This window comes from Oncorhynchus gorbuscha, linkage group LG09 (genome assembly GCF_021184085.1).
Source record: "Oncorhynchus gorbuscha isolate QuinsamMale2020 ecotype Even-year linkage group LG09, OgorEven_v1.0, whole genome shotgun sequence".
NCBI lineage: Eukaryota > Metazoa > Chordata > Actinopteri > Salmoniformes > Salmonidae > Oncorhynchus > Oncorhynchus gorbuscha.
In genome coordinates, this window is record NC_060181.1 from 64,797,966 (window position 1) to 64,815,690 (window position 17,725).

The 17,725-nt window shown below is 45.0% G+C and overlaps 1 protein-coding gene across 2 annotated transcripts in view; it reads right to left on the reverse strand.

The window, feature by feature from the left end:
• The window catches only part of LOC124043947 (rab3 GTPase-activating protein catalytic subunit-like), a 53,903-nt gene that overhangs the window by 32,424 nt on the left and 3,754 nt on the right, over positions 1-17,725 (reverse strand). For both annotated transcript variants that reach the window (XM_046363117.1, XM_046363118.1), the window contains exons 6-16: positions 17,594-17,713; positions 14,491-14,656; positions 12,552-12,651; positions 8,826-8,907; positions 8,565-8,633; positions 6,864-6,937; positions 5,489-5,581; positions 5,006-5,169; positions 4,312-4,422; positions 3,845-4,017; positions 1,315-1,369 (exon numbers count right to left, since the gene is read on the reverse strand). In XM_046363117.1, coding sequence (XP_046219073.1) covers positions 1,315-1,369; positions 3,845-4,017; positions 4,312-4,422; positions 5,006-5,169; positions 5,489-5,581; positions 6,864-6,937; positions 8,565-8,633; positions 8,826-8,907; positions 12,552-12,651; positions 14,491-14,656; positions 17,594-17,713 — 1,207 coding nt within the window. The remainder of the gene's footprint in view (positions 1-1,314; positions 1,370-3,844; positions 4,018-4,311; positions 4,423-5,005; positions 5,170-5,488; positions 5,582-6,863; positions 6,938-8,564; positions 8,634-8,825; positions 8,908-12,551; positions 12,652-14,490; positions 14,657-17,593; positions 17,714-17,725) is intronic.

Sequence of the window (17,725 nt, forward strand, 5' to 3'; positions counted from 1 at the left end):
TCCCTCCCTCTCTCCTGCCTGTCGACTCGCCCCCTCCCTCCCTCCCTCTCTCCTGCCTGTCGACTCGCCCTCCCTCCCTCCCTCCTGCCCGTCGACTCGCCCTCCCTCCCTCCCTCCCTCTCTCCTGCCCGTCGACTCGCCCCCCTCCCTCCCTCCCTCCCTCCTGCCCGTCGGCCGCCCCCCCCCCTCCCTCCTGCCCGTCGGCTCGCCCCCCCTTCCCTCCTGCCCGTCGGCCCGCCCCCATTCCCTCCTGCCCGTCGGCCCGCCCCCATTCCCTCCTGCCCGTCGGCCCGCCCCCATTCCCTCCTGCCCGTCGGCCCGCCCCCATTCCCTCCTGCCCGTCGGCCCGCCCCCCTCCCTCCCGCCCTCCCGCCCTCCTGCCCGCCCCCCCCCTCCTGCCCGTCGGCCCGCCCCCTCCCTCCTGCCCGTCGGCCCGCCCCCTCCCTCCTGCCCGTCGGCCCGCCCCCCTCCCTCCTGCCCGTCGGCCCGCCCCCCCCCTCCTGCCCGTCGGCCCGCCCCCTCCCTCCTGCCCGGCTCGCTCTCCTCCTGCCCGTCTCCTCTCCTGCCCGTCGGCTCGCTCTCCCTCCTACCCGTCGGCTCGCTCTCCCTCCTACCCGTCGGCTCGCACTCCCTCCTACCCGTCGGCTCGCACTCTCTCCTACCCGTCGGCTCGCACTCTCTCCTACCCGTCGGCTCGCACTCTCTCCTACCCGTCGGCTCGCACTCTCTCCTACCCGTCGGCTCGCACTCTCTCCTACCCGTCGGCTCGCACTCTCTCTCTCTTATCTGTCCACTCACTCACACCCTCTCCATCATAAACTTAAGGCAGAGGCATTATTATCAACAGTTCTACCTTATTCATCCTATCCTCTCCAGGATAAATTTAGACTCAATTGAGTGAACACTCGGAGGAGAGATGTACCCCTTTTGTACTACCAGTAAAAATGTTTTTACATGCTATCGCTACCAGACTAATATGCAAAACCAAAACACACAGAAAGATAGAGATCCTGGTGTACAAGTTGCTGCTACCACCATCTTAATCCATCATTCCTAAACCATTCATTTCTGCAGATAGTTTGCTTTGTGCTGGATTAATGGTTTCATGTAGCTATGTTCATGTTTATGTTGGTGTGTGGAGCTTACAGTGGTTTTTATCAAAGGCATTACAGAGAGCTTTGTTGTTGTTGCAGGCCTTAAAGAGGGAAAACTCAGACAAAGCTTATTTTTTTTAAAATTAGGGCTGAGTAAACAGTCTTAGTAATAATCATAGTGAGGCCTGTATGTATACAGTTGATAGACTGGGCTCGTCACCTGGAGTTTCTGGTGCAGGAGACAGCAGCGAAGGTCTGGAGGACCACTGGCCAGACTGAAATAAAAGACAGGGAAGGGGATAATTCAGTATACAGTCCCGGTGTATACCCTCAACATCATTATTGATGGGATTCAGGTTTGGGTTCAATCCAATTTGATGAGGGTTCAATCCAATTTCTATTTCTATTCCCTCTGTAATCAAGTGCAGTGTTTCCCCTAGGATTTTTTTCAACAGCGGTGGGAAAGGTAGCGAGAGGGGTGGGGGGGGGGTCTTTGCTGCAGGGGTCCGGGCGCATGCCCCCAGGAGATTTTCTTGTAGAACGACTTTGAGAAGGTGACAAAAAACAACAACATTTGACACCAAAATGCATGAAAATTAAATGATGTTGACACCATATTAAATATAACTGATGGGAGCCAGTGCACTGTAGGGATATGAGCAAGCGGTGGCTGTGCGCTTATGGTTCTGAATCGCGCCACTGCTCGCTCTGCTTGCTACAAATATATGATGTAACTTGTTTCTCTGATCTTATAGGGATAGTGTGAGATTTCGGGAATTACCATTTTTTGTCTCTGCGTGCAGTTTGAACAAAATTGAAGGTAGTTTCACAAGCCATTGCTAACTAGGGCAATGACATGAAGGCTAGGGGAACAGCTAGCACATTGGTAGTCTACAGGCACAGCTAGCATGCTAGATGTTCCCATAGACATGCAGTCATTGCGCTTATGATAGTTAGCAACTTCCTTCAAACTGCACGCAGAGACATAAAAATGGTATCCATGAGTTCATCTGACTCTGGAGAAGTAAATAAATGGCTTCGTTGCCAATTTGTCAAACTATCCCTTAAAAAAAAAATGTAAAAGCACACTGTTGCTAAATTAATATATAGACTCAGCAAAAAAAGAAACATCCCTTTTCAGGACCCTGTCTTTCAAAGATCATTCGTAAAAATCCAAATAACTTCAAAGATCCTCATTGTTTCTCATGCTTGTTCAATGAACCATAAACAATCAATGAACATGCACCCGTGGAACGGTCGTTAAGACACAGCTTACAGATGGTAGGCAACTAAGGTCACAGCTATGAAAACTTAGGATACTAAAGAAGCCTTTCTAATGACTCTGAAAAACACCAAAAGAAAGATAATAATAATAATAATATGCCATTTAGCAGACGCTTTTATCCAAAGCGACTTACAGTCATGTGTGCATACATTCTACGTATGGGTGGTCCCGGGGATCGAACCCACTACCCTGGCGTTACAAGCGCCATGCTCTACCAACTGAGCTACAGAAGGACCACGTCCCTGCTCAGCTGCGTGAACGTGCCTTAGGCATGCTTCAAGGAAGCATGAGGACTGCAGATGTGACCAGGGCAATAAATTGCAATGTCTGTACTGTGAGACGCCTAAGACAGCGCTACAGGGCGGATAGCTGATCGTCCTCGCAGTAGCAGACCACGTGTAACAACACCTGCACAGGATCGGTACATCCGAACATCACACCTGCGGGACAGGTACAGGATGGCAACAAAAACTGCCCGAGTTACACCAGGAACGCACAATCCCATCAGTGCTCAGACTGTCTGCAATAGGCTGAGAGAGGCTGGACTGAGGGCTTGCAGGCCTGTTGTAAGGCAGGTCCTTACCAGACATCACCGGCAACAACGTCGCCTATGGGCACAAACCCCCTGTCGCTGGACCAGACAGGACTGGCAAAAAGTGCTCTTCGCTGACGAGTCGTGGTTGTCTCACTGGGGGTGATGGTCGTATTTGCGTTTATCGTCAAAGGAATGAGCGTTAGAGGCCTATACTCTGGAGCGAGATCGATTTGGAGGTGGAGGGTCCATCATGGTTTGGGGCGGTGTGTCGCAGCATTATCGGACTGAGCTGATTGTCATTGCAGGCAATCTCAACGCCGTGTGTTACAGGGAATACATCCTCCTCCCTCATGTGGTACCCTTACTGCAGGCTCATCCTGACATGACCCTCCAGCATGACAATGCCACCAGCCATACTGCTCGTTCTGTGTGTGATTTCCTGCAAGACAAGAATGTCAGTGTTCTGCCATGGCCAGCGAAGAGCCCGGATCTCAATCCCATTGAGCACGTCTGGGACCTGTTGGATCGGAGGGTGAGGGCTAGGGCCATTCCCCCAAGAAATGTCTGGGAACTTACAGGTGCCTTGGTGGAAGAGTGGGGTAACATCTCACAGCAAGAACCGGCAAATCTGGTGCAGTCCATGAGGCGGAGATGCACTGCAGTACTTAATGCAGCTGGTGGCCACGGCAAATACTGACTGTTACTTTTGATTTTGACCCCACCTTTGTTCAGGGACACATTATTCCATTTCTGTTTGTCACATGTCTGTGGAACTTGTTCAGTTTATGTCTCAGTTGTTGAATCTTATGTTCATACAAATATATACACGTGTTAAGTTTGCTGGAAATAAACACAGTTGACAGTGAGAGGACGTTTCTTCTTTTGCAGTTTAGTTTGTTGCGTAATAAAAAAAGATAATAATGGTCTCACCCGTAGACGAGGTAGTTGTTCTCCCAGCGGTATCTCATCTCAAGGACAAACTCCTGCCAGAGGTGAGCCACCGCCCTGACCCCTCCATGGTAGAAGTTAACCAGACACACACACAGAGCCAGGCGGTATGTCAGACTGTCACTAGGCGCAGACTTCAGCTGGTTGTACAGGTTCTGGATGGAGACAGTTGACAAAGATAATGCTATCAGGATGCGGTACTACAGACAATTACACTAATCAATCATGGATTTTCTGAATGTGTAAGTTTGACAATTGAAAATTTGTATTTGTATTTGTGAGTTTCGTTCAGTAAGGAACAATCTCGTTCACACTGAAAAAAGGCGAGTGCTTTTATCAGACAAGTTCAGGTATTTAAATGTTTTTTTGGAATGTCATGCCTACTGAACACACCCCTGATGTACAATGTCTGTCTGTGAGAACAATAGTGAGATAGAGGGCAGACATACATAGTCGTCAGACTCCTTCTCTTCTGGTTTCCCATCAGTATTCAATTGAGAAGCCTTGCTCTCGCTGTTCTCTGATGATGACTTGTCTATGGCAGCGTCTGGGAAGAGATACTGAGAGACACACACACACACACACACACACACAAATATGAGCTTAACCATTCTCTTACATAGGGAACATCCATTCCATTTCACCCTTTGGACAAAGAATAACCCCTCAAGGAACAATTATGCTACTAACAGAGTCTGGTTTAAATGTTTTATTCACCTCACTGACTCACCAATGAGCCTCTAGCAGTGTGTATATTCCAAAATGGCACCCTATTCACTATTCAGTCCAATACTTTTGACCAGGACCCATAAAGGCCCTTAGGGGCTTGCCAATTGAGACTCCAAGTGTCTTCACGGCTGATTAAGAAACTGTTCCACACAGCAATGCCAGTGAAGCCTGGCTGCAGACTCGGCTCCCTTTCTCTCCTCTCAGTGAATGTCTGGAGCTCTCTCTCTCTCTCACAGCCACTGAGGCAGAGCCACTTGTGTACTATGTCAGAAAGACTAAATCCCCATAAATCCTTCAGAGGGCTGCGGTAGACATCTGAGCAGGCCAAACACATGGCCTAGCGTACCCATCAGAACTGATGCATTGTTTATATTGGGTTTCACTGTGTGTGTGTCTATGCGTTGCCCCTCTCACCAGCAGTATGGAGTTGAGTACATCGTTGCTGAGCGGTGATTCGTCGACGCGGCGGTGGCGGCGGATGCGTTTGCGGGCGCTGTGCACCATGTTAGAGACAGACAGCTTGGGGATGGGCACGGCCGTGGGCTCTGTCAACTTAGACAGGGCATGGCTGATGTCATCTGTAACGACAGGGGAGGGGAGGGAGAGATAAATTATACACAGGGAGGGAATGAGGATGGGCTCTGACAGAGAGAGCATATGCTCCCTTCACATGCACCAGCAAACAAACAAAAATGGAAAGACACAAGCCAAGGGTGCATCTCAATAGTCCAAAGTGGCTTCATGTTCTACTCTTCCTTTCCTCCATCAGCACTGAGCTCTGCACAAATCCCCTTTGGGCACACAACATATTGGAAAATGAGAGGGAGTGAGTGATGTTAGACTATTGAGACACACCCCAGTAGCCATAGCACACACTAATAGAGGGAGTCCTATTACCTTTGCCTTCCTCCTCAACTGGACCCCGTCCCAGGATCTCCTCTGTTGACTCTTTCTTAGAGCACAGCTTGAAGAACTCCGTCAGGAAGTCACCTGGGATGGGCAACATGAGGTTTTATTACAATCAATTCAAAGTCGGGCAATGGCAACCTTTGTCGTATCGTGCTTAGGTACCCATAAAACATTGTGATATACGATGATCTCCCTATTGGCCACCAAAACATTTAATCAGCTAAAACAGTAGTGCGAGATTGAATGCAACTGGAAGAACCATGACAAAAGATAAATGTTGTTGAAAGCCTGGGAAGAGGCAAAGTGCCGGCAATGGCAAATGTTTTCTAATTTTACATTCCGGTGGAGGAGCAGAACTGGTTTGTGTGTGTGTGTCTGTGTGTGTGTGGCACCTACATGCTGGAGCAGTAACTGTCTGATGAGGAACGGACTTTCTTCCTGTAGTGAACTAGGTTATAGGCCTACATCACGGGCTGGATGGAATCAGTCTTCAAAACTGGCCAATAATAGCGGTATTTGCATCATAAAATAATATAACAAACAATATTATTTATTTTTCTCTCGCTCATAAAGCTGTGATTGAGAATAGCCTATGCCTAGACCATAGACTTCCATTCTGGTTATTTTTGAAAGCCACAACAACTTTAGAGCAACACCTTCGTAGGCTACTATATTTGGGAAATAAGCTACGGTTCATAACTTTAAACTAGTCATAAAGCTTTTATGATCGGCCGAGTAGGAGGATGGGTTATTGGCCATTTGGTTGTCAACCTCGCATGGAAGGATTTTCCCGGCCAGCACGAGTCATTTCTTTCTTAAAAGCTTAAACTTGATTTAACTTGACATTCTATTTTCCTATTGATATTGTTTGTTCTCTCTAATTATTAATACTCTGGCTACCTTAAGTTTTTAGACTATTCAAATAACTTTGAGAAGGAACTCTTTTACGTCCATTGCTTGATCGGAGACAAGCCAATCATATTCATAGCCTATCGAATGGAGAGAGAAAGGAATATAGGACACATTTTTTTTAAACAGCTCGACACAAGATATAGGCAAATTACTCTGAATGTCACCTGTGTGCTGCCCTGTGACACTCAGTCGTTTTACTGGGAGGTGCCAGTCAAGATCAAATAGGCTAAAACCATCATCTGTCACATGATTTAGTCACCATCGACCTAACCCTACTTTATTGTCCAACAAATCTTACAAAAGACGTGTTTTGCATGTAATTCCCAAAACCCCCACTATACACATATCTGGTAGCTGAAGGACAACGGAAATGCACACTGCTCTACATGGGTATCCATGGGATTTTATAATGTTTCTTTAAGGTCAGTAAGTCTTTTTGTGAAGGTCTTACCGAGCAAACAGGTGGGGCTGTCTGCTTTCCTGACTCGGACTGACCAATGAGGGGCCTGGAGCGGGTCCAGATCACTGTAAGGTCACACAGAGAACACAGTCAGACAAAACAGGGGAGGAAGGTAAACTGGCCCTGGATCGTTTCAGTGGTTCACATTTACCATTATAGTCAAGGTTAGGACTGAACAATGGCTATTAAAACATGGTGCTCTGAAAGGAGGAAAGGTTCCTTGTTAGTGTAGTTTATTTTACAGCCTGGAACGTCCTGGTGTTAGTATAGGGATTATATAGTGGAAAGAGAAATTACATGATAATCATCTATTGACCTTTTGGTTAATTTGAGATCCTTGAAATAAGGACCACTAAACATCACTTGCCATATAATCTACACTGAGTGTACAAAACATTAAGAACACCTGCTCTTTCCATGACACAGAGTGACCAGGTGAAAGCTATGATGTCACTTGATAAATCCACTTCAAATAAGTCGCTCTGGATAAGAGCGTCTGCTAAATGACTTAAATGTAAATGTAATGTAAATGTAAATCAGTGTAGATGAAGGGGAGGAAACAGGTTAAAGGATTTTTAGGCCTCGAGACATGGATTGTGTATGTGTGCCATTCAGAGGGTGAATGGGCAAAATAAATATTTAAGTGTCCTTGAACGGGGTATGGTAGTACATGCCAGGCTCACCGGTTTGTGTCAAGAACTGCAACGCTGCTGGGTTTTTCACACACAACAGTTCACTGTGTGTATCAAGGCTGGTCCTCCACCCAAAGGACATCCAGCCATTTAGATACAACTGTGGGACTCATTGGAGTCAACATGGGCCAGAATCCCCATGGAACACTTGACACCTTAGAGTCCATGCCCTGACAAATTGAGGCAGTTCTGAGTGCAAAAAGGGGTTCTTACCCAGGTATATTACCCATTCAGTCAGGGAAGGTAGAATTTACATTTCAACTCATATCTTTTTTTTTTAAACGCCAAAACACCATGTATAACATTTCTATCCCAGAATGCCCTAAAGGGATTGAACAATAAATCCAACCATCAAAATAAAACCCAAAACATATTTGGAGGAGGACCATCTTAGGCTGGGCTAATCTCGGTCTCCGATTCTCTTCAGAGGGCTGAGATTAGTTTCGATGTCTTTATACAGTGAATGTCATGAACATTTAGGATGAAGGGCCTCGAAGAAAAACACAAACACTGTTAATAAGATGCGCTGGCTCACTGAGCACCACTTTATCACTAAACTGAAAAGCGTAAAGTCATTCAGCTTTAATGCAGTTGAACAAGCGAGTGGTGATGCTAGGGCTGAAGTACTTGTTATATCAACTCCCACACAACTCCTCCAGATCCATCCTCAACACCTACACTGTCTGGCACACAGGAAATTATTATGGGCAACAACCTTTCCCAATGTTTCAAAGGGAACTTATTTCATTGTTGGCATCACCTACCTGGAGGTTCCCTCTCTCTGTCTATCTCAATGCTCATTTACTTGAAGAGTTTAAGCTGGCTACTGATTCTATTTATTGAAGACGACACCTCCATCTTCCCTGTCTAAATACCTGTCATTCTGTGGGGGAACAAACAATGTTGTTGATAGACCATATCTCAGGTTGTTGAGATGGTTTTTCAGTGTGTGTCAACCAGCAGGGTAGAAGAGAGAGGGAGGGTGGTGGTGGATACATACGAGTACACATCGTTATCCACCACGATGCCTTCTGTCAGGTGGGGCCAGGTGGTCGCTAGGTGAAGCTCACTAAACAACAATTAAATACAGATATGTTTGTTTCGCATAATCAACTGCACTTATGAGATTAATTAATTACATAAAACAATTAATTACAGGCTCTTATTAAAAGGCACAAATAATACACATGACCAATGATGTAAATTGCTAAATTAAGCATGAATTGTTTTATCGTCATGGCTACAGTACCATCGATCCTACCTGATTGGATCCTCACACGCTCCAAATGGTAGCTTCCCGAACTCCACCCCTCCCACCTCACCTCCGAGGAGAGCGTCGAAGTCTGGAGGCAGCAAAAAAAAAACCACAAAAAAATAACACTTACCTTCACTGTTCAAACATGACTTTGATTCAGCACACAATACTTCCACTTAGAAGGAGCAAGAAGAACCCAAACTGTAAACACTTTTTACGCTTTATCATCTTCAATGCCTTGAAGGCAGGCAAATTCATCCCATAAAAACTAAAGGTCCAAATATACCCTGGTCTCTCAAACTAGAGCTCACCAGCCCCATTCAAGAGGAGCAGAAATAGTGACTGTTTGTAAGCCGTTTAAAAATCTCTGAGCTCTTACCTTTTATCGCCTTCCCAGCACCACTCAAAGAGTTGAGCATCTCTTTGCAGCACTAAAATGTACCCCAGGGAGCAGCACTTAACATGACCGTGGGAAGAATCATCCACTATTGAATTTGGAGCATAGAGATCGAGTGGATTATATCAGTTTCCTAAAAAAGTTGGCAACGCGTGTGGAGGCGTTGAAAGACCGGTTCCAATACACTATGGTCTAACCTACACAGGCCTAGCACCAAGTTCAGGAGTAAAAATATAATAAGTCACATAAGTCTCATGGACTCAGTGTTCAATAATAGGGTTGAATATGATTTTTGAATGACTAACTCATCTCTGTACCCCACACATACAATTATCATCTGTAAGGTTCTTCAGTCGGGCAGTGATTTCCAACAGATTCAACCATAAAGACCAGGGAGGTTTTCCAATGCTTCGCAAAGAAGAGAACCTATTGGTAGATGGGTATAAATAAATAAAAAAACTGACTTTGAATATCCCTTTGAGCATGGTGAAGTTATTCATTACACTTTGGGTGGTACACCCACTCATTCCAAAAGACACAGGCGTCCTCCCTAACTCAGTTGCCAGAGAGGAACGAAACCACTCAGCGATTTCAACATGAGGCCAATGGTGGCTTAAAAAAAAAAGTTTTACCTTTATTTAACCAGGCAAGTCAGTTAAGAACAAATTCTTATTTTCAATGACGGCCTAGGAACAATGGGTTAACTGCCTGTTCAGGGGCAGAACGACAGATATACCTTGTCAGCTCGGGGGTTTGAACTTGCAACCTTCCGGTTACTAGTCCAACGCTCTAACCACTAGGCTACCCTGCCGCTTTAAAACAGTTAGAGTTTAATGGCTATGATAGGAGAAACCTGAGGATGGATCAACAACATTGTAGTTACTCCACAATACTAACCTAAAGGACACAATGAAAAGGAAGCCTGTACAGACAAAACATATTCCAAAACATGCAACCTGTTTGCAATAAGGGTCTAAATAAAACAACAAAACATTTGGCTAAGAAACTAACTTTATGTCCTGAATAGAAAATGCTATGTTTGAGGAAAATCCAACAACAGATCACAGAGTTCCACTCTTCATATTATCAATCATGGTGGTGGCTGCATTATATTATAGGTATGCTCATAATCAGCAAGGTTTTTTGGGGGGGGTAAAAATAAACGGAATAGAACTAAGTACAGGCAAAATCCTAGAGGAAGACCTGGTTCAGCCTGCTTTCTAACAGACACTGGGTGACGAAGTCACCCTTCAGCAGGACAATAACCTAAAGCACAAGGCCACATACACACTGGAGTTGCTTAGCAAGATGACATTTAATGTTCCCCTTCGTAACCTAGTTACAGTTTTGACTTAAATTGTCTTGAAACTCTATGGCAAGACTTGAAAATGGCTGTCTAGCAAAGGTCAACAACCACCTTGAGAAACCTTGAAGAATTTCTTAAAGAATAATGTGCAGATATTGTACCATCCAGGTGTGCAATGCTCTTAGAGACTGAGTGTCTTATGTATATCATCAACAGAAAAAAGACAATTAAATCCATTTTAATCTCACCTTGTAACACAACAACATTTAGAAAAAGTCAAGGGGTGTGAATACTTTGAAGACACTGTAGCTCCTTCCCGTTTCATATTTTGTGGTTTTACTGAACGGATAGGATGTGGTTTTATAAGATCAACCAGGTAAGGTAGGAGGAGTGCGACTGTGCGAGTTAGAAGGGCAGTGGGCTGAATTCGAACCCATATCGACTCTGGAATACACGGTGCCTTCCAGAAAGTATGCCGACTTTTTTCCACATTTTGTTAGGTTAAAGCCGTATTCTAAATTCCCCCTCATCAATCTACACACAATTACCCATAATGGCAAAAACATTTAAAACATTTTTGATAATTTATTATAAACTGAAATATCACATTTAAATAAGTATATAAGTATTCAGACCCTTTACTCAGTACTTTGTTGAAGCACCTTTGGCAGTGATTACAGCCTCGAGTCCTCTTGGGTATGACGCTTCAAGCTTGGCACACCTGTATTTGGGGATTGTCTCCCATTCTTTTCTGCAGATCCCCTCAAGCTCTGTCAGGTTGGATGGGGAGCGTTGCTGCACATTTATTTTCAGGTCTCTCCAGAGATGTTCGATCGGGTTCAAGTCCGGGCTCTGGCTGGGCCACTCAAGGACATTCAGAGACTTCTCCCGAAGTCACTCCTGCGTTGTCTTGGCTGTGTGCTTAGGGTCATTGTCCTGTTGGAAGGTGAAGCATCGCCCCAGTCTGAGGTCCCGAGCAGGTTTTCATCAAGGATCTCTCTGGACTTCTCCGTTCATCTTTCCCTCAATCCTGACTGGTCTCCTAGTTCCTGCCGCTGAAAAACATCCCACAGGATGATGCTGCCACCACCATGCTTCACAGTAGGGATGGTGCCATATTTACTCCAGACGTGACACTTGGCATTCAGGCCAAAGAGTTCCATCTTGGTTTCATCAGACCTTAGGTCATCAGTCTTTAGGTGCCGTTGGGCAAACTCCAAGCAGGCTGTCATGTGCCTTTTACTGAGGAGTGGCTTCCGTCTGGTCATTCGACCATAAAGGCCCGATTGGTAGAGTGCTACAGAGATAGTTGTCCTTCTGGAAGGTTCTCCCATCGCCACAGGGGAACTCTATAGCTCTGTCAGTGACCATCGGGTTCCTGGTCACCTCCCTGACTAAGACCCTTCTCCCCCGATTGCTCAGCTTGGCCAGGCTGCCAGGTCTAGGAAGAGTATTGGTGGTTCTAAACTTCTTCCATTTAAGACTGATTAAGGCCACTGTGTTCTTGGGGACCTTCAATGGTGCAGACATTTTTGGGTGCCCTTCCCCAGATCGACACAATCCACAATGCTTCGACACAATTCAGTCTCTGGGCTCTACGGAAAATTCCTTCAACCTCATGGCTTGGTTTTTGCTCGGAAAGGCACGGTCAACGGTGGGACCTTATATAGACAAGCGTGTGCTTTTCCAAATCACGTCCAATCAATTGAATTTACCACAGTTGGACTCCAATCAAGTTGTAAAAACATCTCAAGAATGATCAAGGCACCTGAGCTCAATTTCAAGTCTCATAGTAAAAGGTCTGAAGGTAAATAAGGCATCAGTTTATTTTTAATACATTTGCAAACAATAAAAAATAAACTGTTTTCGCTTTGTCAGGTGTGTAGATTGCCGAGGACACATTTATTTAATACATTTTCGAATAAGGCTGTAACGTAACAAAATATGGGAAAAGTCAAGGGGTCATAATAACCAGATACATTTCTTCCAGTTTAGTAGGCTGTGTGGTTGTGTTGTTGGTGGTACTGACCAGGGGGCTGCTGAGGCCAGGAGTACTGCTGCCAGTCTTGCAGGACATACGTGAAGCGGATAGCGATGTTGATGGGAGGAAGAGGAGTCAGGGGACAACCCTGGAGAACAACATCAGACAGAGAAGAGAAAAAGGGAAAAGGGCAGAAAGAGTAAAGATGATGTATTATCTTGTTCCATCCATCATATGTACATTTAATCCAAGTAAAAATTCTCTGTCTAAGGTCAGTTAGGATCACCACATTATTTTAAGAAATGTGAAATGTCAGAATAATAGTAGAGAGAATGATCCATTTCAGCTTTTATTTATTTCATCACATTTCCAGTGGGTCAGAAGTTCACATACACTCAATTAGTATTTGGTAGCATTGCATTTGGTAGCCTTCCACAAGTTTCCCACAATAAGTTGGGTGAATTTTGTCCGATTCCTCCAGACAGAGCTGGTGTAACTGAATCAGGTTTGTAGGCCTCCTTGCTCACACATGCTTTTTCAGTTCTGCCCACACATTGAGGTCAGGGCTTTGTGATGGCCACTCCAATACCATGACTTTGTTGTCCTTAAGCCATTTTGCCACAACTTTGGATGTAAGCTTGGGGCTATTTGGGGTGGCAGCGTAGCCTAGTGGTTAGAGAGTTGGACTAGTAACCGCAAGGTTGGAAGATCGAATCCCCGAGTTGACAAGGTACAAATCTGTCGTTCTGCCCCTGAACAAGGCAGTTAACCCACTGTCCCGAGGCAGTCCTTGAAAATAAGAATTTGTTCTTAACCGACCTGCCTAGTAAAAAAAATGGTCCATTTGGAAGACCAATTTGCAACCAAGCTTTTAACTTCCTGACTGATGTCTTGAGATGTTGCTTGAATATATCCACATAATTTTCCTAATAATATATCCCTCCTGCAGCAAAGCACCCCCACAACATGATGCTGCCAACCCCGTGCTTCACGGTTGGGATGGTGTTCCTTAGCTTGCAAGCTTCCCAATTTTTCCTCCAACATAACGATGGTCATTTTGGCCAAACAGTTCTATTTTTGTTTCATCAGACCAGAGGACATTTCTTTCTTTGATCTTTGTCCCCATGTGCAGTTGCAAACCGTAGTCTGGCTTTTTTATGGCATTTTTGGAGCAGTGGCTTCTTTCTTGCTGAGCGGCCTTTCAGGTTATGGCAATATAGGACTCGTTTTACTGTGGATATAGATACTTTTGTGCCTGTTTCCTCCAAAGTACGTTCATCTCTAGATGACAGAAAGTGTCTCCTTCCTGAGTGGTATGACGGCTGCGTGGTTTTTATACTTGCGTACTATTGTTTGTACAGATGAACGTGGTACCTTCAGGCGCTTGGAAATTGCTCCCAAGGATGAACCTTGAAAGGCCTTGAAAATACATCCACAGGTACACCTCCAATTATGTCAATTAGCCTATAAGAAGCTTCTAAAGCCATGACATAATTTTCTGGAAGTTTCAAAGCTGTTTAATGGCACAGTCAACTTAGTGTATGTAAACTTCTGGCCCACAGGAATTGTGATACAGTTAATTATTAGTTAAATAATCTGTCTGTAAACAATTGTTGGAATAATTACTTGTGTCATGCACAAATTAGATGTCCTAACCGACTTGCCAAAACTGTAGTTTGTTAACAAGAAATTGGTGGAGTGGTTGAAAAATAAATTTTAGTGACTCCAACCTAAGTGTACGTAAACTTTAGAGTTCAACTGTATCATAGAATTTAATTGTAGGACCCGGACCCAGATTAACCCTAGTCATGGCTGAACAAGCATGCACAATGGAGATTCACCATTGAAAGTACATCCTAGTCCACTATGCTTACTCTCATTCCTGGGAAACCAGTCTTACAATTATTTATGGGTGACCCATGTGAAAGGCACTACTCATAAAAGCCCATGGAAGGCAATAAGTAAGCCCTGGTCCTTACATACTCACTATTTTGGACTTGAAGATGTCCAGTAGGCCTGAGAGATGGTTGTATTGGCTGGGCACTTTGCGAAGGTGGACCATCTCAAAGTCGGTACGCACCCCCAGGCCCTGGCACTCCCCATGGTACATCCTCCTCCACTTCTGCTGGATCTGCACAAACATGGGTACCTGGCTGCATGGCATCCACAGGAATAGAGGACGTTAATGGGGATAAGTCACTTCAAATTCATTCAGATGTTTTGTGGGAAGGTAGCCACACATTGAAATCCTGTTGCTACTCTAACTACACCTGTTCTTGTGTCAAGACCATGGTGCTTGCCTACGGAGCTGTGAGGGGAACGGCACCTCAGTACCTCCAGGCTCTGATCAGGCCCTACACCCAAATAAGGGCACTGCGTTCATCCACCTCTGGCCTGCTCGCCTCCCTACCACTGAGGAAGTACAGTTCCCGCTCAGCCCAGTCAAAACTGTTCGCTGCTCTGGCTCCCCAATGGTGGAACAAACTCCCTCACGACGCCAGGACAGCGGAGTCAATCACCACCTTCCGGAGACACCTGAAACCCCACCTCTTTAAGGAATACCTAGGATAGGATAAAGTAATCCTTCTCACCCCCCCCCCCCCTTAAAATATGTAGATGCACTATTGTAAAGTGACTGTTCCACTGGATGTCATAAGGTGAATGCACCAATTTGTAAGTCGCTCTGGATAAGAGCGTCTGCTAAATGACTTAAATGTTAAATGTAAATGTAAGACGAGGTAATGTCCTATGCCATCAGTTGTGAAGACATAGCTATGCGCATCATTCACCAAATCAATGAGAAAACACCATCTAGTCGAATCATTTTAGATGTTGCTCATCTTTCCCATTTGTTTGGGATCGAGGCATTCAGTTGAAGCTGCACAACAGACAAATCGTGATGTTTGAAAAACTTTGATTTTGAGAGACATGCAAGGCATCTCTGGTATCAATGTGGAAGAGCAGGCACACACTGAAATCCTGTAACTACCTCAGCATCCCTGATATACCACAGCTACACAGCAGCACCTGGTGCACAATAGAGAAATTACAATCAAAACATTCACCACCTAGTGGATTGAACAAGTATGGAATTGAAATAATAAGCCTTGTTATATCTATGGATTCATTTTTTTCCCTTTTCCTTTTTTTGTTTCTTCCCAGTCACAAAACAAAATGCAGTAAATGCTCTATGCATTAGTAATAGAACAAGTGTTCGTGCAAGAAAAGAACTTGAAGCGATACAGTGCCTTCGGAAAGTATTCAGACCTCTTTTTCCACATCATGTTACATTACAGCCTTATTCTAAAATGGATTAAATAAAATACTAAATTGGACGTGATTTGGAAAGGCACACACCTGTCTATATAAGGTCCCACGGTTGACAGTGCATGTCTGAGCAAAAACCAAGCCATGAGGTCGAAGGAATTGTCCGTAGATCTCCGAGAGTGGATTGTGTCAAGGTACAGATCTGGGGAAGGGCACCAAAACATTTCTGCAGCATTGAAGGTCCCCAAGAACACAGTGGCCTACATAATTCTTAAATGTAAGAAGTTTAGAAACATCAAGACACTTCAAAGAGCTGGCCAAACTGAGCAATCGAGGGTTTTGGTCAGGGAGGTGACAAAGAACCCGATGGTCACTCCGACAGAGCTCTAAAGTTCCTCTGTGGAGATGGGAGAATCTTCCAGAGGGATAACTATTTCCGCAGCACTCCACCAATCAGGCCTTAATGCTAGAGTGGCCAGACGGAAACCACTCCTCAGTAAAAGGCACGTGCCAGCCCGCTTGGAGTTTCCCAAAAGGCACCTAAAACCTCTCAGACCACGAGACACAAGATCCCCTGGTGTGATGAAACCAAGACTGAATTATTTGGCCTGAATGCTAAGAGTCACATCTGGAAGAAACCTGGCACCATCCCTTTGGTGAAGCATGGTGGTGGCAGCATCATGCTGTGGGATGTTTTTCAGCTTCAGTTACTGGGAGACTAATCAGGCTCGAGGCAAAGATGTACGGAGCAAAGACAGAGATCCTTGATGAAAACCTGCTCCAGAGGTCTCAGGACCTCAGACTGGGACGAAGGTTCACCTTCCAACAGGACAACGACCCTAAGCATAGAGCCAAGACAACGCAGGAGTGGCTTCGGGACTTGTCTCTGATTGTCTTTGAGTGGCCCAGCCAGAGCCCAGGCTTGAACCCGATCGAACATCTCTGGAAAGACCTGACAGAACAGGTGTGCCAAGCTTCTAGCGTCATACCCAAGAAGACTCGAGGCTGTAATCGCTGCCAAAGTTGTTTCAACAAAGTATTGAGTAAAGGGTCTGAATACTTATGTAAGTGATATTTCCGTTTTTTATTTGTAATAAATTAGCAAACATTTCTAAATACCTGTTTTTGCTTTGTCATTATGGGTTATTGTGTGTAGATTGAAAAAATACAATTGAATCAATTTTAGAATAAGGCTGTAACGTAACAAAATGTGGAAAAAGTCAAGGGGTGTGAATAGTTTCTGAAGGTACTGTATGTTCTGATGGTCTGCTACATGCTTCCTTCTCTTATACCCGCGTTATTAGTGTCACTCTGCCTCACAGTAAACTCCCAGAAACACAGTGGGAGGCCAGGTGACCTTGCTGCTACCACAGAGCAGAGCTGCAGAGCCACAGAACTCGGAGCATCTACAATGGTACCATCTCCCATTTAGCCCGGTGTTGCCATGGATACCAGCTGATCTACCGCAATACGATGCCATAGAGAGCTGTACTCACCACCCACAGTGTTGCTATTTTAAAACATGCTTGTGTCATCAAACAGAAACACACACAAAGGGCAGGTTGCCACTAGATGTGTGAATGTGTAAGAACTAACACTGTTTTCCCTTAGCGTAGATTCATGAATATGAATAGAATACATTGGCAGTATCAGCCCTTTTCTTTGTCAAAGCAAATTCTGTTACCAATATTAACTTGATTTTCCATAAGAACATAAAGTGATGTTGTGGCATACTAATGTAACTGAATTATAACAATTATACTGTTCCCAAAGAGTATTAGTTAATATATTATTCACTGTTGCTCTGAGTTACTGTCACCTACCAGCCTGTGTTGGCCAGAGAGATGGAGATGGAGCTAAGTAGCAGGTTGCACTTGGACTCACTGATGACCGCCTCACAGTTGGCCCCGGGGGAGATGACCACAAACTCACGCATGCCATACCTGCAAACACAG